Genomic DNA, 23,595 nt, shown 5'->3' with positions numbered 1-23,595 from the left:
GAACTAAATTTAGAACTCATTTTCTGCTGTAGCACATATTTTATTTAGTTTTTTTTTTTACATATTTTCCCTCTTCCTTCTTCTCTTTGATGCTGAATATTTTTAATTGTGTCAGGAGCCTGTGCTGCAAAGGCTGTCTGCAGAGCAGCTTCACTTAGGTGTAATTAACAGAAGATAACAGAAACCCTCCGGAGGCTACGACCTCAGACTCCTGCCTCTATGCTATGTGGTGACATGATCCGTAATTATGATTACCCCTTATGATGTGGGGGAGAATTTTGTTTGTCAGTTTTAAAAGTCATGCAACTTCTAAACAGGAGAGCTGCGTAATGGTGTCAAAATGCACTTAAAACCTTTTATTAAATTCCTTCAAAGTTGTCACTGCAGTTACGATCTGAGTCTGGACGCGCATGGATATAAACTGCAACTTGCCTGGTTGCCAAACAACCGCAAGGTGGCAATCACATTTTTTTCTGAAATCATTCTTATTGAATGTTGTGTATAATGAGTAGACGTAGAAACAGTCCAGCTGCACACATAAATGTGCAGGTGTAGCTATATGCAAATACTGTGTGTGTACACTTTTACTACTGATAACAAAACGTGCTGTTCCCGTCCTGAACAAGCACGCCACCACACCAACAAAAACAGTATTAAAGTGCTCGGCTTCCTGCACGATTACGTTCCACATAAGAGCAATATGATATCGAATAACTCTTTATCTTTTTTTTTCACCTTTGTGTTTCAAAAACACAGGAACAAAAATGATTAAACAAGTGTGTTATCTGCTCGAACTTGCACGCTTTAGCACTTCCAGTTAACTAGCTTACTAGCTGCTAATGTCCTGTTACTTTCTAGTATTAGTGCTAACTTTAGCCGCTCTTTCCTGTTCTTCATTTGATTTGGGGAAGTTTACACTATCAGTTCTGTCATTGTTGCTTTTTCCTGACATCCTAATATATTTGTTTTTTATATTTTGTATTATTAATCTGAATCTGTAAAGTAACTAGTAACTAAATCAAATAATTGGATAAATGTCGTGGAGATATTTCCCTCTGAGTGCAGTAGAAGTATTAAAGCAGTAAAAAATGGAAATGCACATGAAGTATCTCAAAATCGTTGCACATTACTTCAGTAAATGTACTCAGTTACTTTCTGTGTCTGCAGCCATTAACTATGCATTTAAGACCCTTTTCCAGTGTTACTGTTTTAAAACTAGTCAGCCAGGGACAGAGTTTTCAACCAGCTTGCGGAGCTAACGTTAATTAATTTAGCTAGCTAGCTAGCCAGCTAGCTACAGTAGTGCTCCTAAAAGTCAGTCGACTTTTCTGCTGGTAAAATCAGTCACTGGCTGGAAATAAGAGGCCTGATCTTGTCCACTACTGTTGTCTGAAATCAAGGAGCAGCTGTTTTTTAAATTGACTGTGAATTTAAGGCTGTTTTCGCTGTAAACTGCCGACGACATTGAGCTAGAATGGACATGTTGACTAGCTAAACAACCGTAACTGTGGGGGGGCGGGGCTTAGCAACTGGTCTGGTGGTATCAGATTCCACCTTCTTTAGTACAGAAGCTGTCCTAAGAAATTACATTCAGTAACCCCCCCGATCTGAACTGATCAGAGAACGTGTTCCCATCTTTAATAGTGTTATTTTAATACGTTTAACAAACAAATCTGCACACACAATTAGCTGTATGATTGTTGTGTGTTGTGTTGTGATCATTATGTGTTGTGTTTTGTTGTGGTTGTTGTGTGTTGTGTTGTATTGTGTAGTGATCATTAGTGTTGTGTTGTGTTGTGATCGTGTTGTGTTGTGTGTTGTGTGCAGTACAGCCTCCGTCCAGCGCGTCCTGAGGCTGGGCCCTCTTACCGTAAGCCAATAAAGGAATTGATTTGGTTTCCAGCTCGTCAAAGCGAGCCGCTGTTTGCTGTGGTGCTCCTGGATGCCAGCCGTCTGTTTGCATGTGTGTTTGTGAGATTACATTCTTTGTGTGTACAATCACCACAGCTGTACGTGTGAAGCGGAGACGTACGCAGAAATGGTTCGATATATAACTTACATGTGATTCAGGGTCTAAAGCGGTAAAACGCAGCGTTGCTTTGATGTGAGTTCAGGAATTATTGGCTGAACAAACTGTCTTTTGCTGCCAGAGTTGATGTAAGCAGGTGAGTGAGGCCGTGATATCGCTGAATGAGAACTGTTTACAGCTGTGTTAATGCAGATATTGGAGTGAATCAGACATGAAGGAATGAGGTGCACTGCACAGGCATGCTAACATGTGAGTCAACATTTCAGCCAACTGGAGGTGAGATCACCACGGCACGATGTACTTTGGTCGTCTGCGTGGTGAAATGTGGCCCTTCATTCGTAACCGCAGACATCGGCCACATTGTTCTAAAGTGACTCGTCACTTCCTGTCTGCCGATTGCCGTCTTTGATCAGCTTGAGTGGATCACGGTGGTCGGCACCTGAACGTCTGCTTGATTGAAAGCAGCGTGTTTGGAGTTGCTGCACAGTGAACGCAGCGTTTCTCAGGTTTAGACTGGCACAGATGTAACGCAGTGATGCTATCAGTGCACTTTCAGTCACACCTTAACCTGTTGAGACACATGAGCAGATCATGATCTGATCTGAAACTTGATTGTTCATGTCGTATCTTCATTTAGTTTGTTTTGCTGTGGCTCTTTATGTAAGCTAGTTCTCACAGATGGAAACTTGCCGCCTGTTTGTCTTGTTGCAGTTGTGTTGTTAGAGTAATCTTGTATTGAATATCAGAATGTACATTTTGGTGTTTGCAGCAAGTTTTTATTTTTTGGCTAATCCGCTGAATTTAATACCTAAAGAAAATCAAGGGGATTCATTATATGATGCAAAAATTCTGTCTATCCACTACTTTTTTCTGTCATCTCCTTCCCTCCAATTTGACAGACTTTTTATCAGTGAGAAACAATAATAAGATAAGTTGAGTTTTCAAGCTTCGTCCCTCACGTGTGTTTCTCATTTGATTCTGTCCGTCACTGCAAAAGCATCAGATTCATTTAACTTTGAGTTTTCTTCAATAAGTTTTATTATGTCATGCATGCTTCCCCTAACAATGCTTTCAACCCCCAACCCAATGAGTACTTTTGTACATTTTCATGTTATTTTACTGAACGTTTTGACTTGTATTGGAGTATTTTCAGTGTAGTGTGGATACTTCTACTTCAGTGAAGGATCTGAACACATCTTCCACCACAAAACCACACACGTTTCTGCTGCCATATTTGAGTGTGTAAATCAGTCTTTTTCCCTCAATCACCCGCATTTACCTCAAAAATTGAGTGTTACGTCATATAAGTTGCACTTGCAGTATGAACTGGAAACGTTTTGAATGTTTTTGCCGGCCGGCCTGTGTGAAGGCTCGTAGAATCAGTATGTTTCCGGTGTGAAAGTGCGGGTGTGGCCCCTCATTTGCACAGTAAAGCAACAGAACCAGAGTGTAAAACAACATGCAAATGAATGCCGAGTAGAAAAAGCTTGACCTTGCTGCTCAGCAGCGACACATCCGGGCTGTAGCACGTGATGCCAAAGGCTTGTATTTCTGTTCTCCCTCTGTGGGAAGGTGTGGCCCTGACCGGTCATTCAGACATTTATTTGCTTTCATAATGACCTGTGTAAATTAATCTGTCTGTAATGGAGGTCTCTGTGTGCACTGGACTTCAGTAACTGCAGATGAGTTATTCGATCATGGGCTGCACCTGTTCAGTTAAGTATATACTTGAATGGGACGCGACTGTTTGCTCAGTTGTTGAACACTTGACCGTTTAAAGCCTGCGGTGAAAACACTCAATACAAAAAGCTCAAACCTCGCCGCAGCAGTTTGGGCCTCAGACTGAAACACGGGCTTGTGCTTGGCACTGAAACCAGGTGTTTTACCGTCAAAACACAGTCAGACGGCTAATCAGGAATGACAAAGCGAGGAAGGGAAGGTCATGGCGTCTCTGCCGTTTCAAAGGTTCTGGCCTATTTTCTCACAGCAGCCAGCTATTAGCCTGCGACCGTGTGATCTGTGATTAGAGAGCAAGCCTTGTGGTTGGAGCTCTTTGGAAAGAGTCACAAGCTTTTAGGACTCATGCCCTGTCCTTATTGATAATTGCCACAGCTCACACACACACACACACACACGCAGGTTTAATCCAGAGCCAAGAGCTGAATGAAAGGCATTGTGGTGTGTTACAACAAGTGGCAGCAAAGTGTTTGATGAGAGGAGCAGAAACATGGTGGCACTGTCCGGCTGCTTTTTACCGAACGTTAAATCAGAACGCTGCTCGTGTGTGAGATGTGTCTACTTGGATTAAACCAGACTCAGTATGAATGCGTCTGTCGTGTCTGTCGCTGTTGGGTGTGTGTGGCTTCAGTTGTGCCTCTGATGAGCAAACCACCTCCCACGTCTTTACCTGTGTGTGTGTGTGTGTGTGTGTGCGCGCGCTATGTTTCTTATCTCAGAGACAGTGTGTGAACATTGGACTTTGTTGTGTATTTGCAGGAGATGTGTTTGCAGCCAGCTTTATCAGTAGTGTGTGTGTGTGTGTGTGTGTGTGTGTGTGTGGTAGCTACTCTCGTACAGTTTTGAGCCAGAATCAAGTCGTAGTGAAAATGAGCTCCTCCAGCTTCATTAAATGTGAACTCATCTGCATTAATAATTCGTGTTCATGCTGCACAGTGATGATGTTTTTCTGTACTTAAATACCCTAAAAAACAGATATTTTGTGATCAAATTCAAATCAGAATCTGATCCATTTATTTCATTTTTTTGAACGTCGACATTTTCTTCACGATTATTCGATTTTAAAGAGAAATACGGACTGAAGATGTGAAAGTTTTCAGATGCTTTAAGTTTTAATCCAGTTGACTTTTATTCCTCATTAAGCTTTATTTACACTGGGTGGTCCGGCGAGAGCGCTAGCTGTTGTGTGGCCCTGTGAAGAGGCGATGAGCATGCAATTGAGAAATGTTACTAAACTCATTCATCATGAAATAAAATGTGAATAAAAAAAAAACTGTGAGATAAAAGCCCAAATCACCTTAAAGATCTGTAAGATGTGACCACTGCTCTCTGGGCTCTGACCTCTGCTGGTACAGGAATAAATAGTCATGATTAACACTTTGCAGCTGGTGTGCCGGCACGCACGTTAGTGCAATAACGACGATTGATCAGCCCCACGGCTACACCCCCCCTTTGACCGCATGAAGGCCGGTTGTCAGCGGCGAGCTGTTTTCACCCCGTCCTCTTATCGACCTGTTAGCCTCTCCTGGCCTCCAGCGCTAACGTGGCCTTACGTAATCCCTCCGTTTGACTTGGAGTGATACCCGTCACCGTCCGGCGTGCGCGCGCGTGTGTGTGTGTGTGTGTGTGTGTGTGTGTGTGTGTGTGTGTGTGGCCTTCGCTCTCACACAGTGGACCTGGATGAATGAAGGAAAAAGTACCTTTTCTGAAAATGAGCGTCCAGGTGAGACTGGTCACATGGCAGCTGCTTGGCTATTTACACCCGCCACCAGGTGACGTAGTGTGAAGAGCAACAGTCCAGATAGGGAAGAGGTCAGGGTGGATGAAGGGGTCAAACACAGGACTTTCACCCAGAAGATTGGAGTCCTGTGTGAAACCAGGAGGTTTTTTTTTTATTTAAATGACTTGTTTTCAGTTTTCAGCTGCAGGTTTGTGAAGTTTAGGGAACAAAACCTGCATCAGGAAGTGATCAAGGTGCGGCGCTAACAGCATCTGATCTGATTTATTAGCCTTTTATTAGATTGGTGACAGGAAGGACATTCAGCAGGTCCACGGTCAGACTCTGTTGACTCTGGGATGTTGGGATTACGTAGCTAGTGTCTTTAAAAGAGGGATTCTAACAATTTTACAAATGAGCGTCAGTTAATTTATTTATGGAAAGAAGCGTTTAGCACCTGAAACTGTGTGTTTGTATTTCATGCTGTTGTAATTGATTCTTTGTCCTGTTTATTGGATTTAAAAGCTTTCCACCTTAAAGAAAGCTTTAGATTGTCTGTGAGCGTTTGAAAGGAAACTTTCCTTGGAAATGCTGTCAGACTTTCTAGGAACAGACATTTATGGGAGAGGAGAGAGTCACAGGAGAGACGAATGTAAGGCATTTTATTAGCTACAGATTTAGTGAAAAGACGCATCTGACAAGTCGGTCATTTATTATTGAGCAACAATGGCGAAGAGGAGCGTCTCCTCCTCCTTGAAGGTGGAGGGAGGAATCCTGATTGAGCAAACGCTGCGGAGGAGTAACGGGAGGGAGCGGCGCTCACAGAGTACCTGCTCCCTCCCTCCCGCCTTGTAGTCACCTCCCTCTCGGGGAGTGTGCTCACACACTCCTGCGCTCTCCTCCTGCTTGTTCACACACGCACTCGGCTTCATGCTGCACACACACACACACACACACACACACACACACACACACACACACCTCTGACTGCCTGTGTGGACACACCAAAGAAGAAGAAGCTCGGTGAGGACTCTGCTCGGACAGGATAGCCGCTCATGTGTGTGTGTGCATGTGTGTGTGCTGGTGTGCATGTGTGTGTGTCGAAGCAGTATTGATCCATGTGCTTGAGATAAAGCAGCTGATTTTTTTGTGGAGGGTCGGAGTTTTTTGACGTTTTTTCTGGCTTGCCACGCAACTTTTCCGTCACTCGAGGACCCGCTGCTGCTGCTGCTTCTCGTGCGGGTGACGACTCAGTCGACAGGGTGAGTGCTGCTGAACTCCCACTTTGACTTCTTCACACTCCTCTTGCTCAGTTGCACTTTTTTTTCTTTTCTCTTTCTCTCTCTCTCTCTGGATTTCCTTCATCTCCTCCTCTTTTAGATTTGTCTCTGCTGTTAGTGATCTTTTACTTTTTAGACCTCTGTCCATAAGTAGTGTGTGTGTGTGTGTGTGTGTGTGTGTGTGTGTGTGTGTGTGTGTGTGAGCTCACTCTTTCCCCTGGGGATTGAGAGTCGGTGTGCATGTGCATCAGACAGGCTTGAACAAGATGAAACAAAAATCTTTTGTCAGCCAGCTCCTCGTCTTGACTGCATCTGTGCACATGCGAGAAAGTATTTTTTTAAAAAAACCTTCCCCGCTCGGCTCAGATTTATCTGGCTCGCTCTCCGTCTTACTTAATTATCCGATTGCTCAAACTTGGACAAGTAGCCGCTCATTCGCTGCCATAAGCGTGGAAGTATTTTCTATTTTCTCAATACGAAGCTGAAGCTGTTCCACAACAGTGAAGATGACATCATCATCCACCGTCCCAGTCAAGTCATCTCTGCCCACAGATGCTATTTATGGTGGCGTCCACCCTTGAAAACACTACCATTCACTGAAAAATGTGCCTCGTGGTTTGAATGGCAGTCTGTTTGAGGTCTTTTCATTAAGCCTGGGATCCCGTTTCTCACGTAGAGGTTTATGAGCGTGCAGCGCTTCTCAGCCCAGCTGTGGACGTGAAGGTTAAAGTGCAGAACATTTGAATACTGCGTCTGTACAATTTGCCATTTGAATTCTTGGTCAGATCTGTCAGGCTTGTTTGCTTCAACTTTGATTTCCTCATTAAATCGTCTACATTTAACACCAAACCATTGAACAGGATACATAAAAAAAAGGGTTAAAACATTTTTAATCCCATCAATAAGATGTTGGAATTAGTTTGGTGTTAGGACAGAAACTCTGGTATTGCATTAGTGAGATGTACAAACAACTCAGAGCCCCCCCCCCCCGTTGGCCTGTGTGTGCAGTATGATATCTACTCATGTTAATCCTCTCAGTGTGTCAGTAAATCCATGATTTGTGCCTGATTGTCATCACATATAGATGTTCTTTAATGGATACTGGAGACGGGAGTTGTGTGCTCCTGTTAATGGGGAGTTAATAGAAAGCTCCAGTGGTAAACCAGTGATTTAATGTTATCCCTGCCCCCCCCATGAAGCTTCAAACGTTGGCTGAGTTTTCATTCCTGCTTCATTTCTACACCCGCAGTGGGCCAACTTTCACACACAGCAAGCACCATTAAAGCATAATTCCGGTTTAGTACAACTTTTTGATGGTTATTTCCATTGTTAGTAATAAGAACAGCACGCTCTCCAAGATGCTGAGATTTAGGAAAGCAGCAATGACATAAAAAATATACAGAATTCAGACTGTGGAAGAAAATGTTGAAATGATTGCCCAAACCTTCTGTAGTAAACATTCATCACACTCTCTGGTTCAGCTTTGACCTACTGTGCTTGCCGTAGCTTTCATGTGCAATAAAGGATTATTACCAACATTTCAGGTGCACTTGCTTTTACCTCCAAGTAGAGTGGTTTTAGCCTTTATAGTATGAAAGTCACTGCGGTCCCCGATCTTAACAATAACTTTCATGAGTACGCTGTCATGATAACTGATCAGAATTATGGCCAAAACGTCAAACTGCGTTGGGACGGAGACAGTCAGCCTGATCGGGATCTTGTTTCTCCACAACAACCCAAATTCTGTCGGTAATTTGAAAATACGTGCAAGTGTTTTCAGTTCACGAGTGGTTGCTTGGCCTGGTTTCCCTCGTATCATCCACACCCTGCCCACCAGACTCCCGTATACGTTAATGATTAATTCACTTTTGTCTGTGCATGAATTCATACACCAGTAAAAACAGCCTCCTGGAATAAAGGAGTATTGTGAGCTAATCTGAAGATCTGAACCTACAAACAAAGTGTTTAATACATAACTGACATGATTATTACACTAAAGCAAAAACTGTGCATGAGTTTGTGCATGAATGTGCGATGTCTGTTCAAAATTACTTTCTTTTTCAGTTTCCTTGCAGTGCTCATTTGTTTTTCTTGCAGCTTATGCGTAAAATGCATGTACGGGTAAACACTCCCATGCTGACACACGGCCACGCTGCCTGTCTTATGCTTTCATACTCGTTCACACGTGCGCTCTAAAGCAGCGGAGCAGCTATTGGATTTCCAGTGTGGCTGTTATCCTGTTACAAGACAGAGGTTGTAAACTGTCATCTGTGTCTGACAGCAGGCAGTCTGAACCAAGCGGAGTGTGTTTCACTCGCTCACACACACACAGTGAATGTGTGCACACACACATGCTATCATTCATACAGCCACGGCCTGCGTTCACACCTGTACAGTCCGTGTCTTGAATTTCACTCGGAGAGTTTACAAAACATAACATCCGTCCCATCTACAGGCGGAGCAGGCGGGGCTGCTGCATGCTCGGTTTTGTAAGCAGTGAGTATTCTGCATCAGGTTTGGGGTCAGGAGGTGATCAGTTAGTACAGCAGAGCTGGTCATTAGAGTGAGGGTGTTAGGATTAGCAGATTTGGAGTTCAGGTTGTGTTTCTGCTCATTCTGCTGAGTAACCGATATCTTGACACCAGTGAGTAAACTTTGAACTCGCCCTCCTCCTCCAGCGCCGAGCCTTGGCAAGCCAAAGAGAGGAGTGGCTGCTAGTGTACGCGTTTATGACTAATGAGGGGCGTAAACGACAGCATGTAAGTGAGGAATAGGTGAATGCGCTGCTTTGTACGTCTATATACAAGCACAGACCCACAGAAGAACAAACCAGATGCACAATATTCCTTTTTTTTTTAAAGTCATATCTGTGTTTTCAGTTTAGTTTTATGACTGTTTTTACAGCCCCCTTATTGCGGTTGCTGCTGTGACTCACTGGTCACAGACTAAAATAAATTTCCCTCTGACAAAAAGGACCAAATCTCCTTTTTTTAAATTTTTTTTTCAGACATAAAGCCTGTCAAAGGAGCCTTGTGAAAACAACCGTTTTTCTGCTGTCAGTGAACATGCCCGGGTGTCTTTTGATCAGCGTGAAGCCGGTGTAAAAATAGCCAGAATAGTGTTTTCGTCATCAGTTCTGCGAGGAGCTGAGACGGCCGCCCACCGTGCAGCCTGCCGTGTACCTGCTGCAAGACACAGCTGAGCGGAAGCTGCCACTGGCCTGATTACAACCTGCTTTAGATGTGACAAGATGTCTTAGCTTTCTGCCCTGGACGGCTCTCCCTCTGGTCTTGTAAGCCTCAGCAACACATGAATGCTGATTATGTCAACCCAGATGTGCTCCAGTTTCTAAGTGCGTGCAGCTCCCAGAGCGTTGCGTTCTGCACCGATTGATCGATGCATTCAAAACTCTGCTCGGATGCGGAAATGTGACGCAGGTAGCAGGTGATTTCTCTCGTGAGGCCAAAAGGCTAGCTGATTCCTCTCGTGCCTTTATGGGTGTTAGCCTTATTCCCTGTTTGGCACATTCAAGTTATGAGGAAGTTACCTTTAAATATTGCTTTTGTTGTTACAGAGCTGAGCAGGTAGCATTTCTTTTCAATGCACAAAGGCGTGATAATGACCGAGCGTGTCATTGCAACACACGTGTTAACAGAGACGTTTGAGTTACTGAATGGGAATAACTGATTAACAACTACAAGAAACTGCAGAGGAATGAAGAGGAGCGTGTTCCTGTGCAGACCTGAAACAATTAGTAGATTAATTGATATACTGATTAACACAAAGTTATTACTATAGTGTTCATCATTTAATTGTGTAGGGCGTGCTAGCCATGCAGCACTGTGGAGCTAAAAATACGAGCAATGCTAATGACTTTGGTCTAATAATCTGTTGATTATTTTCTCAATTGATTAGTTAGAAAATGGTGAAAGATATTGATCAGTGTTTCCCAAAGCCCGAGATGACGTCCTCAAACCTCTCGTTTTTTCCACAACCCAAAGATAGAAGTGCCGGAGTGAAGAAACCAGAAAATATCCACATTTAAAAAGCTGGAATCAGATCATTTATATAAAAAATGACTCACCCCGATTAATCAATTATCTAGATAGTTGGCAATTAATTTGATAGTTGGCAACTGATTGATGAAACCTTGCACCTCTAAACAAGATGATTCAGCTAATCTGAAGATTAAGGGATAATTATGGGATAATTTTCCTTTGGTTAAGTTTTGGTTTCACTGCATGTTTGCAGTCATTTACACATAACTTTCACAGTTACTAAAAATACTTTAACTGTTTTTAGCAAGTTGCACCATCTTGGAATGACAAGACTCTGTAAATGCAAACTTTGTGTTTGCCTGAGCAACAAATGCTGGCAAGTTAACTGTGAGAGCTGCAGGTTCAGGCGACAGCGTGGTCGTGTGATAGAGACTCTTACACACCTGAGAAGTTTAATGAACCTCCCGCTCAGGTGAGGAAACATTCCAGTGTGACAGCACGAGGCTCTTAGTGCTGGCCTCGGGGGAGAAGGTGAGAGGTGAGAGACGAGTAAACCGAGACACGGAGAGTCGTGATCTCCACCCGTTCATTTCTGTCGCTCTGAGATTCTCCGTCTTCATTTGTTTTCTTCCACCAGATTTTCTCCTGCGGTCAGTTTCGTTCCCTGCAGCCAGCAGCGCTGCAGCCACACCTGCGTCATGCTAACCAAATGCTGTTACTTTTACTACCCTCGCTGTGATGTCACCCAGTTTGCATATTGGTCGTATTTATTTTGCCATCATCTGAAAGGCCAGCGAGCACATAAATCAGGAGAATGATGTCACTGTTTCTGAAGACAGGAAGTGGGTTTAGGTGAAAACACTTGGTTTTGACGTGTTTGTGCCTCCTTGTTGTTTTGCAGCTCTGCCCGTCATCTCTTTGCATCTACTGGAAGTCGTTGTTTGGTCCATTTTTTGTATTAACATCTCGTCCGTCGACCTCCTCCACCCCTAATTCATAAGTAATGACCATGCAGCAGCAGGCAGGGAGCCAGGCAGAGTAGCAGAGCAGACATGCTGGCTGGCCAGGCCTCGTCCCAGTGGACCACAGCCACTTATCTCTCACAATAATGACATATGCATCGACTAGGGGCTAAAAAGAGACTGGATTTCGGAAGTCTCAGTTTTTTCCCCCCTCCTTATTTATTTACTGTTTTATAATTGGCTCTTATATGCTTTTGTTGTGTTTGTGCCCCAAAAACAACGAAAAAGTCGTAGTACCACTGACATTATTAAACATCCATATGTTTGTAACACAAACAAAATTACAGTCATGACTGTGGATATTGTCATTTACAACACATAAACAAATGATCTAACAAGTAGCAAGAATAAACAGTAACTCTTCAACAACCTGATCTTATACATCCTGTCTGTTTCACTTTACAGCCTCAGTGGTTTAGAGCTTCTCTTCCCAACCTGCGTTTTATGTTTAAAACTAACCTTAATGTGGTCTAAGGAGCAATTTTCTCCATGTTGATCCAATTCATACATTACAATGTATGGGTAAGGATGCAACATAAGAAGGTGTCTAATTGGTTTATTTTTAGAAACATGTAGATGCATATAGATACACCATGTACTACTGACATACTGTGAAGAGAAATCATAATGCTGCGAGATAATGAAGTATGCCTTTACTTTGTACCGCATGTCCGAGCTTGAATGCTTATTCCTTTGCATCATTCTTTCCTAATGAAGTGACTGCCAGACTTTCAGCTCAGTAATTGCTTTACCATATTCAGAAAGAGCAGAATAATCAGAATTTAAAAATATAAGAGTGGGGAACAAGTAAAAAACTCACATGATTAAATGATAATGGGAATAAAAGTGGGACTAAAATGATACCCTGTGGGACACCACAAGATATTGTCTTGGCCTGAGACAAAGCTCCAGAAATTTCCATAACTTGAGAAAGGTTCAGTCAAAGGTAGTTCAGAGTATTAACACTGGTTATAGGTATTTTATTTGTTAATGTTCTGAAATAGATTAATTACTCGACCATGCTTATACAACCCTGACTCCATAAAAGTGCTTTTTTTTGCATTTGTGGGTTTGAGTCTCCATAGATCCCAGATTAACTCTGCAGAGAACCCCAGCAACTGGAACTTAACTATTCAAGGCTTCTCCCACCTCTGTTTTATTGTTCAATACAGATCAAGAAAGAGAACTGAACCAGGTCCCGGTCTTATAAACAGGTTCCAGTGGTTCAGAGCGAATGCTGCAAAATCCAACACTTCTACTGTTTCCATTAAGTGACAGAAATATAAAAAGCCCCATCACCATAACTGTGAGAGATGATTGTCCTTGACCGACCTTCCCTCTCCTCCCTCTCCTCCCTCTCCTCCCTCCCCTCCCTCTCAGATGACATGGCGTCCTCAGTACCGCAGCTCCAAGTTCCGCCACGTGTTTGGTAAGGCCGCCACCAAGGAGAGCTGCTATGATGGCGTGCCAATCACATGCAGCGTCCAGGACAACAACTTCTGCGCTGTCAACCCACGTTTCCTGGCAGTCATCACGGAGTGTGCCGGGGGAGGGGCCTTCCTGGTCCTGCCTGTCCATCATGTGAGTATCGCAGCCTCGTGGCAGCCTTTTAAAGTGGCGTGCACATTATTTCCCTCGAGATGCTGATGAAAGGAAGTGTGATATGTTTCGTGAAGGGAGAGTTTCTCCTGCTACGAGGGGGGGGCATGGGGTAGAAGTGTGGCTCCAGGCCTCTGAATCGCCACTTCTTCTTTTAGTGATTCAGTTACCTGCTGTGCTCACAACAACTGAGCCAATTGGTTCTACACTCACTGGCCACTTTATTAGGCACACCTGTAAAATCCAAGTCAATCCAGAACAACAGCTCTGCCGTAAACTCTACTTTTATGAAGCTTTCAGTTGTTTTTGACGCTGTCAGGAGGGACTGTAGCTAGATGTTTATTATTGAGGTCATACTGGGTGGCGATGGTGTCGTACTGCGCTGCATTATAGAAAAGTGGTGAAGAAGAAGAAGGTTTTCTGCCTAAAACGCACATTTTTATTATTTTCAAGCTAAAGCAAGTTGTTAGAAATGGACGTTTCACTTACAGTGTAGTTAAATCTATTAAAAATAGTGACAGAAATGGCACCAAGCGGATGAGAGGATGAGATCAACACGACTGTTGTTCAGGCTGTTGTGTGATTGACTTGCAGCCATAACAAACTCATAAATCAACATTTAATTTGATCTCTGTGAGAAACATTAACTGCTACAAGGAGCCGCTGCTGCAGCATCAGACAGATGATTGGTTGAGGCAAAACACAATAACCCCCCTCTCAAAGCACATGAACGTAATGTAAGACTGAATAATGTGACAGTCAGATATCAGACAGTTCAAATAACAGAAACTTTATCATTATCTTTATCTAATGCTGCAAACTTTCACCACAGTGCATTTTGAACATGTTTATCTCAGAACAGGAGCTTTATGAGGGCAGTTATCACAGCAGCAGTTGTTTTTCTGTTGTCTGATTCGTTGCTTTAGGAGACGACGGTTTGTGGTCCTTGTAGTTCATTCTTCAGCTTAAAGACGTCGGTTTCTGAAGCTAATCACCGCTTCCTTCCCGCTGGCTGCTGGCAGGCATAGAGCAACAGGAGAAGTTTCACAGAGCAAAAAGTTCTCACCTGTGGGCCGTTGCACCAAAGATGAAACAAAGTCTGCTTTCATGGTGGCATTTCATATCAGACGTGATCAAAGGGAGCAGAAATACTACTACTCGAATGTTTTTTTTAGTGTTATTTGTTACCTGTGCTGGACAATTTCCTCTTCAACATCTTTCATGGTTTGTCTTTGCTCCTGCACACACGGCACACCTGGAAAAGACCGCTCTGCTGTCGGATCGTAGCCAAAAGGATCTCTAAATACCAGGAAACCCCCGGCAGCTCGGTCGCTACATCCTAAACATCGCATGTGGTCTTTTCTTCCTCCCCCAACAACCTAAAACGTGATTAATCGGCGCTCTTCCAGACATTATTTATGCATATTATCGCATCCACTGGTGTCATCAGTGATCTCTCAAATAAGCTCAGCCAGACCTCCTGGTTAAATTTACAGTCGGGCTGTATATCGCCGATCCGGAGCGATTCATCAAGCTGAACGCCTCTCCCTCGTCTTCCTCGTCTACCCTCCTCTCCCTCCTCCTCTCTCCGTCTGTCTCCATCTTTTAAATCGTCTTGGTGAGTTATCACCACCCTCCTGGCATGGACAGGAATTGCATACGAGCTCAGGAATGACATAACTCATCTGCTGCCCCCCCCCCTTCCCCTGCTCTTAACGTCTGGAGGAGGTGAAACTTCAGGGCCCCCTCCCCTCTGCGCCCCTCTCCTCCCTTCTATGTGTGTGTGCTAACAGATAAGCTATTGTTCTGTGGAGAAACTGAACAGACATAAAGCGAGTGTTCAGGTCGTTGAAGCACAGGTAATTTCTCCAAACACACCTGACCTGCAGTAATCCAGCCTGCAGGTGTGTGTCAGCTGTTCTGTTCATACAAACAGCATAATCATCCGTCCCGATGAGGCAGAAAGTCTTGAGTCAGACTCGAGGTGACTTCTCCTTGTAACAGGCTCATTGAACAGCGCGGCGGGTGTCACATACGTTTTGTGTTATTCCATCTTCAGACGTCACGAAGGCTCGAGCTCGTCCTAACCTGCACAGATCGACGCGTCCTGAGTGTTTTTACAGTTTTAATACGTCCAGCGCTTCAGTGTGAAAAACGTCGCATCAAGACTCGGAGGGAGCTGTGTGAAGTCTGATCAGTTACCTCGAGTGATGTCACTTGAGTCAGCATCAGTTGAACAGAAGAAGTTCAGAAGAAGCGAGCCCACCGGACCTCTGCAGCCCACTTTCATCTCTGCTTGAGGCTAGCGGCTTGAAGCTACGTACATCTGAGTTGCATCGTGGGTAATGTAGGCACCGGTTCTGAGCAGGAAGAGGAATTCATGGCTCTGCTGCATCGATTTTCTTTTATCCATTTTAGTCTGACAATAATATAGGTTGATGTTAAATCGGTGAAGTATCTTTAACGATCAGTTAAATTACTACATGTCATGTGAAAGGGCTCGTTCTCATCCGACCCTGCAGTCCCCCACAGTCCTTTTTAGCATCTTTAGCTCAGTGTTTTGGTTTAATGGCCCGTAACTTCATTATTTTGGTTCAGTCTCTGCTCGTCAGTGTAAAAATACACAGCTACTGTGAGCGAGAAAGCACTGATAAAGTCGCTGTACATGACCTGCCCAGCGGCAAACGCCAGACGAACAAAGTCAGCGGCTCACTGGTGAGTGTGAAGCAGCTGAAGAGCCAGACATTTCCCTCAGGAGTTGATAGAGAGGTTTCTAGATCGTTGCTCCCGGGGTCAAACTGCATCCTGCGCTCTCAGGACTCCCGGCTCGTTTCTCGACCCGGACCTGTGCACAGAACTCAGGAAAAGACCTTTCATTGTGGGCAGCTCCATGCACTTTGACTGAACCACAAAAAAAACCTCTGAAATTACAGACACTAGATGCCTTAAATGATTTTAAGGATATGACCTTAAAGGACATAAGTGCAATGTGCAAAAAGCAGCAGTTTTAACTAGCTTTAAATGTTCATCTTAATGTCTTTAAATCCCCTTTTTTTTGTTTTTCCTCTTTTCCTTATTCTTCATCTGTGTCACAATAACAACAATGAAATAAATAATAATAGAAACTTAAGTAAAACTAAAATCATACTGTGTATTGAATACATGCACACTGTATTGATCATGCCCAGGAGTATCAGCTAAGCTAACTGGCTGCTGGCTGTAGCTGTATATTGACAGACATGATGGTGTCAGTCAATTGCGTTAAAACAATGATATATATCAGTCAGTTCATGAGCTCTGTGCCGTAACTCTTTTTGTTTTTGTGTGTTTGTGTATCAGACAGGTAAAGTGGACCCTCACCACCCCAGAGTATCGGGCCACAGAGGCAACGTGTTAGACGTCAAGTGGAATCCCTTCAACGACTACTGCATCGCCTCCTGCTCGGAGGACACCACGGTTGGTACATTTTCAAAATGGTTCGCGGCTTGTTATCATTTTCCCTGGAAAACGAACATGCAGCAGCGGGGAGATCATTTTATTGGCTTGCTGTTTAGCCTTCAGGAAGAACTAGAAGTCATTCCACACATTCCTCAGCTCTGACCAGGCTGACAGGCCCAGAACAAACCCCCGCACACAGAAAGAGAAAGGACGAGTCGACAGGTTTTTCCTCCTCTGAGGACTGATCCTCGAGAGCGTGTCCCGGGGCTGTGTCACCTGTTGTCCATGTTCTTTCAACCCTGGATTATTCTCTGTATTGGATATTTCTCATGGACAGTGACTGTTATATTATCACATCGTTAGGTTATCATTGCTCATGCATTAATGTAAAAACAGATTATTACTGTAGCTGGTTGAGGCGGCACTCGTTTTAATGCTTTTGTATTTTTTTTGTGGTTTGGTTTGTAAAATTTCTGAAAATGGGGATAAAGGTCGTCACAATCAGCAAAATGACAGTCCAAAATGACACCTTCACAACGCTGGTTTGGTCCAAATTATTAGAAACACATTGGCACAATTAAAATAATTGCGAAGTTGAAATGTTTTTGCAGGAAAAATTACTTAATTGTCAAAATAGCAATTTTCTGTAAGTCACTTAATCAACTAATCCTTTTTATCTGTACTTTTTTATGTGTTTTCTAAACAAAATCTTAAATTTTATTGTAAAGTTGTCACAGATTTGTTATGGAACTGTCGTGGAATAGAAGTAGCATGAGGAAGAAAATTGCACTTAAATGCAGTAGTTGAGGTATTAATCCACCTCTGTTCATGTGTGTGTCTGCAGGTGAAGGTGTGGGAGATCCCTCCTCACGGCGTGCTGAAGAACCTCACGGCAGCGTGGAAGGAGCTCCAGGGCCACAGCCGCAGAGTGGGCCTCATCGAGTGGCACCCGACCGCCAACAACGTCCTCTTCAGCACGGCCTACGACTACAAGGTGACACAAACATACGCGCTGACACGGCCACAAAGAAACTACACGCTAACACTGCAATTATGTGTCACAATTACAAAGCAGCCAAACAGGTCACAGCTGTTTTAGGCAGCACAGTTATTGTTAACAAGTCACGATAAAGGTCATTCACTGCACACAGCATCACAAGCACTTTGTATGTTAGACATGGTGTTGCGTGTGATGTCTCCAGGTGATGATCTGGAACCTGGACTCTCCAGAGCAGGTGATAAAGAACCCCGTGCGGACCATCAGCCACCACACGGACGTCGTCCTCTCCATGTCTTTCAACACTGACGGCAGCCTCTTCGCCACCACCTGCAAGGACAGGAAGGTCCGACTGATGGAGCCGCGCTCAGGAAACCTGCTGCAGGTAACACCTCGTGTGTGTGTGTGTGTGTGTGTGTTGTCTTCACCTGTTTTAGACAATTCTGTGGTCAAGTTTGAGAATTTCACTGCTCTTATTTAACTACACTTTGGCCCAGTTAGTCAAATCACACGTCACTTTAAAGAAAAATTGGGCTGTTATTATAATAAATATACAGCATATTATTATATTTTTAGATATTAAAAATGGGTGAAAACACTTCAGCTGAACCATTTTTTTTTTTAGTTGTAGAGACTAATCACAATAATCAGCTGCTCATTTTGTATTTTCTCTCAAATTCACTGTTACATTTAACATTTTTTTGATTTGTACTCTGCAAAAACAAAACAAAAAAAACAACTCATTTGCATTAAACCGTGAAAAGCGACTCTTTTGAGTGGGAAAAATGAGTTAAACTAATATTTTCCTTTAAAAAATTTAAAATTGTTTCAGTGAAAATCAATAATAAAGCATAAAACCTGTGAGTCTTAGCTGTAGCATCCCGGCTAACGTTGCATAAGTGGGAGTTGCCTGCTTCTTTCCCCCTTTGTGGCCCAGGCGCTCATCCAGCACCACACAGTCAAAACTGACACCTCTGGCCTGAGCAGAGCCTCAGCATAACTCCACAGACCTCCGGGTCACCTGCCAGTGACTCACATACTTTACATCAGTCTGCTCTCACTGCCACCGCCTGCCAAATGAGCCCATTACATCACAGTGATGCAGTGTTGAGCTGTTACTGTCAGCCTACACCTTTTATATAACTTTCGTGAAGTCTCATGCTGTACACGCCGAATCTTTTCGTAAGCTTGATGCTTTGTTTCATGTGTGTTGTGTTGTGTGTTTGCAGGAAGCAAACTGCAAGACGCACAAAGCCAGCAAGGTGCTCCTCCTGGGGAACCTGAAGATGCTGCTCACAACAGGCACTTCACGCTGGAATGATCGACAGATCGCTCTGTGGGATCAGGTGAGCTGATAAAATAATCTCATCTCAAAGGTCCGCTCATTAGCTTTTCCTGTGCTTTCATTCACATTTCACGGTCTGAATCACAGACTGTACAAAACACGGACGTAGTCGTTCCATGACGTCACCCACAGGTTTCTGTGGAGCCATTGTGAGGCTCAGTGACAGCGACTCCAGCTGTCGTATGTTAGCAGACTCCACCGAACTCCCAGCTAATCCAAAAATGGGCAAAGAGGTGCAGCGTGGGTGGAGCTAAGGCGGTGGACTGTCTTCATATAATTATATAAAAATTAATCGTACAGTTGGCATGAACAAGGGAATTAGCTACAGAGAACAAAACTGTTTTTTGTCAGAGGCTGTGAATGTTTATTTTTTTGCTGTGAAGTTAGATGGAGGTCTATGGGGACCGACTCACTTTTGGACCCAGCCTCAAGTGGCCGTTTGAGGAACTGCAGTTTTTGGCACTTCCTCTTTGTCTTGGTTTTCCAGCCCTGGAGGCTGCTTGATCTTCATCAGTGAACGCAGCTGGATCAGGCGTCAACACATGTTCGTACTGTTATGTGATTACACGTTCAATCACTCGCCATCAGGCGACTGAAGTGTGACACTGGGTCACATGACGACACCTGAACCAGCTCCATTCACTGATGAAAAGCCATGAGGAAGTGGATCTTTGAATTTAGATCATTTGTTTGTTCTCATCATGAAGTATTGTGTTAACGTTGATTCATTTTCTTACTTAATGTTCTGCTATAGTGAGACGTCAACACTGACACTTCAACCAAAAGTATTTTAAATATCAGTCATTTGCAGTCAGTAGAGGTCGTACTTATATCAATTAGTTGCTAAAAAAGTTCATATAATGTCAAGTAATAGTGAAAAATGCCTTTTGTAATTTCTCACAGATGAATATGACGTATTCAAATCACTTGTTGTCATTTGATCAACAACACAGAACCCAAAGATGATCAGTTTACTGTCGGATATCAGAACTATGAGCAGCAAATCCTCGCAGCCAGCGAAGTGTTTAAACGATGAAATGATCAATGTATGAATACACAAGGGTAAAGAGCTGTAGTTATTTTTTTTTTCAGGTTTAAAAATAACAACAAATACTGAAGTACAAGCAAGCAAAAGAAGCGCAATCCCAATAACAGAGAATTAGAATAATACAAATGAAGTAATGGGCAGCATATTACATCACCAGAGGAGAGGTCATCAGTGTTGGTGGCCCTTTTTCCTGGATTACATCATTAAAGCCTTTGAGCATTAGAGAGTCAGGATAAAAGAAACAAAGACGTGTGAAAGAGAAAAAACAGGTGAATATTGAAATAAGTATAAAAAGGAAATATTAAGATAAAAATAGAGAGAAAATGAGGGAAATTGAATATTTTGGACATAATAAACTACAGAAGTTGTCGTTGAACAACTCTTTGTTTGATCTGTTTTGTGTGAATCAAACATTTGGATTGTAGAGACACAAAATAAAAGCTTTGAATGCTCCTTAAAGCTCTTCCCATCCTGATGTGTGAGCTCATGGCTGAGAAGCTGCTTCACTCTCTCACGCACAACTCTGCCACCTAGTGGACAGATTGGTGGACAAGTGAAAGCACCGGCGGCACACCTGAAGACTTCTGTGTGTGGAGGTGGAGGGAGAGGTCTTCTCCTCCCGTTCACGCCCGTGCTAACAGTCAGTGTGGCGGGCTGGTGTGTTTTGACGTGCGAGAGCTTATCCTGGGTGGGAGATTATGGCCGAAACACGGATTAGAGATTGAGCGCTCAGTGTTTTTTAATTCAGCGCTGGAGAGTGCTTCTTATGTAGAAGTGGATTTGAATGAGCGTCTTTGATAACAGGGGTCTTTGTGTGTGTTTGTAGGACGATCTGTCTGTGCCTTTGTTACAAGAGAACCTGGATGGTTCGTCGGGAGTCCTCTTTCCCTTCTACGACCCCGACACACACATGCTCTACGTCGCTGGGAAGGTGGGTCTCTAACTGCAGCTGGACAGCGTCTGTACGTTCACACACAAACATATTATTGTTGCTAAGACTTCTCTTGTCTCTGGCAGGGTGATGGAAATATAAGGTACTATGAGATCAGCTCAGAAAAACCATATATCCACTATCTAACAGAGTACCGCTCACACCTACCTCAGAAAGGAATGGGTAAGAAACACACACACACACACACTGATGAAATCTGCTTCTTCTACATCAAACTCCAGTACACACGCTGGATGTTTCATGCAGCCATTCCCGTGCTTGAATATGTCTGAAACGCGCTGGTTGATCGCTCAGTAGAAACTCTGCCCGCCGACTCTCTTGCACCTGTAAGCAAAGCTGCTGTGCAAACAGCGCTGCAGTATTTGAATATCCAAACCGACCGATGAGAGCAGATCCACGGCGGATCATGTGATGTGACATACGGCAGGAGCTGACACCTGCAGACTCACAGGCATGCACTCGTGTTTGAGTAACTTGTGATAAGGATGGTGTTCACGCCCACTGTGCAGTACGCTCACTGTGTTGATGTTGTATTGATAGAATAATAGAATAGACTCGTTTTCAAAAAGAGCATCCAGCTGTCAGCTGAGTACACAACTGAAACTTTTAAATATCCTTAAATATCATTTCAGGGCTCTAATGATTGAAAGCTGCCTATTTATTAAGCCTAAGTCTTTAACGTTTTCTTTTGCATATTGGAAAATTAACATCGTTATACTCTTTCTTGTCAAGCTGTCATGTAATAACACAACATCTTATTTGTGTTTTGTGTTGGCGTTCTCTTACATCTCTACCTCGTCTCTGTTGGTCTTAAAGTCCAGCGACTGAACTTAACTTTAAACTAAGTATAACAAAAGATGTACAGCAGTGCGTGCAAAGTGTGTTTCCTGTGTAAAACTGCCTCACCTGTGTCATTTCCTCCAGGTGTGATGCCAAAGAGAGGCCTGGATGTGAGCTCCTGCGAGGTGTTCAGGTTCTACAAACTGGTGACAATCAAGAGTCTCATTGAGCCTCTTTCCATGATTGTGCCCCGCAGGGTGAGAGCGCATGAACTCACATGAACCTCAGACACCAGGAGATATGAAAGAAATGCACCCATTTCTATCAGGTTATAATAGAGACCTAATTTGCAGTGTGTATGCGTCTGCCTGAATGTACTGTGTGTATGGATTTCCAGTCGGAGTCCTACCAAGAAGACATCTATCCAATGACGGCTGGGATCACGCCTGCTCTGACTGCAGAGGAGTGGCTCAGCGGCGTCGATAAAGGTCAGAATTGGAACGTCGTCTCTTATTGGGAAAGGCGGGTGGCGACCTGCTCCAAAATGAATCGCAATTAGGGTTCAAATATGCCTAAAATGAACAAAAAGTACGAGCAGGGATGGGTGATGTGGGTGAAATCATGATATCACATAAGTATTTTTTGGTATCGATATGAGAAATGCATTTAAATTAATGTAAAAAAAATGTATTGTAAAATAAATACACTGTTGTTTATTTCATTTAACAGCTCCACTATTATGTATTTCATAAAAACGTTGCTTTTCAATCGTCTTGGAATCATAGATTTGGACCACAGAACTGTTTAATGATACCATCATATTTTCATGATATATAATCGTCAATAATACAAAAGTACTTTAGCAAACTTGATTTTTAGTAATGATGGGACGCACTTTTTCACTCCCTTTATATTCTGTGGTGTTTTAATTCATAAAATGTGTCTCTTAGGTCCAGTGCTGATGTCTCTGAGGCCTGGAAGTCAAGTAGCGGAGTCGTATTCAGAGATGAGTAAGGGGATGGGAAACACGCGGGACAGTCGCAGGTCTCAGAGCAGACCAGGCATGCTTCAGCTGGCGTACATTCAGGACCAACTGCAAACCAAAGACGGCAAAGAGGACGGCAGCCACGCAGTGGACGACAGGAGTCGGACACCCGTCCGCAACGGAGAGGACCTCGCGCTTTGCTCGCCTCCTCGCACGGAGAACGAGGTGCTGAAGGAGTTTGGTGTTGCTTCATGTTTGTTCAGTGATGTTGATTTTCTTTTCATGCACAAGGACTCAGGTTCAAAAACAGTTTCAATGCTATTTATTTACAATCCAGTGAATTTACAATTTATGCTGATATTGATCTGCTTTCCAAGTCACACAGAAGAAATCAACATTTTCTGCATTATTAACACACTTTCCCTGAAAGTTAGAATCAGTTTTATTCAGAGATAAAACACAGAATTTAAAATAACATATAAGACATGACAAACCAAACTAAAAACTAAAAATCAGATCAAACGGAGGCGTCGCTTTGATTACATTGACGGCATCTATTCATTAAAATAATGAAACTGCGCTGTCAGCGGTGAGTAAAAGTATGAATCTGATGATTTGAAATTAAAACATGGAGATGAGCAGGCGTTTGAGCTGTGTACAACCCAAAC

General features: G+C 43.3%; 1 protein-coding gene across 2 annotated transcripts in view; it reads left to right on the top strand.

Moving 5' to 3' along the window:
* coro2aa (coronin 2Aa) overlaps positions 1 to 23,595 on the top strand; it is a 39,132-nt gene that overhangs the window by 9,121 nt on the left and 6,416 nt on the right. Inside the window, exons 1-11 of one of the 2 annotated variants that reach the window (XM_041966863.1) lie at positions 6,389 to 6,745; positions 13,164 to 13,364; positions 16,722 to 16,838; positions 17,665 to 17,814; positions 18,023 to 18,202; positions 19,047 to 19,163; positions 21,037 to 21,141; positions 21,228 to 21,324; positions 22,087 to 22,199; positions 22,340 to 22,430; positions 22,893 to 23,152. In XM_041966863.1, coding sequence (XP_041822797.1) covers positions 13,164 to 13,364; positions 16,722 to 16,838; positions 17,665 to 17,814; positions 18,023 to 18,202; positions 19,047 to 19,163; positions 21,037 to 21,141; positions 21,228 to 21,324; positions 22,087 to 22,199; positions 22,340 to 22,430; positions 22,893 to 23,152 — 1,431 coding nt within the window. In that variant the 5' untranslated portion in view covers positions 6,389 to 6,745. Of the gene's footprint in view, positions 1 to 6,388; positions 6,746 to 13,163; positions 13,365 to 16,721; positions 16,839 to 17,664; positions 17,815 to 18,022; positions 18,203 to 19,046; positions 19,164 to 21,036; positions 21,142 to 21,227; positions 21,325 to 22,086; positions 22,200 to 22,339; positions 22,431 to 22,892; positions 23,153 to 23,595 lie in introns of those variants that run through there. The other variant, XM_041966862.1, reaches the window with a different exon arrangement.

This window comes from Chelmon rostratus, chromosome 3, assembly GCF_017976325.1.
Source record: "Chelmon rostratus isolate fCheRos1 chromosome 3, fCheRos1.pri, whole genome shotgun sequence".
NCBI classification, from domain to species: domain Eukaryota; kingdom Metazoa; phylum Chordata; class Actinopteri; order Chaetodontiformes; family Chaetodontidae; genus Chelmon; species Chelmon rostratus.
The sequence above is the reverse complement of the archived record's forward strand: the minus strand, read 5'-3'. Positions and strand labels throughout refer to the sequence as shown.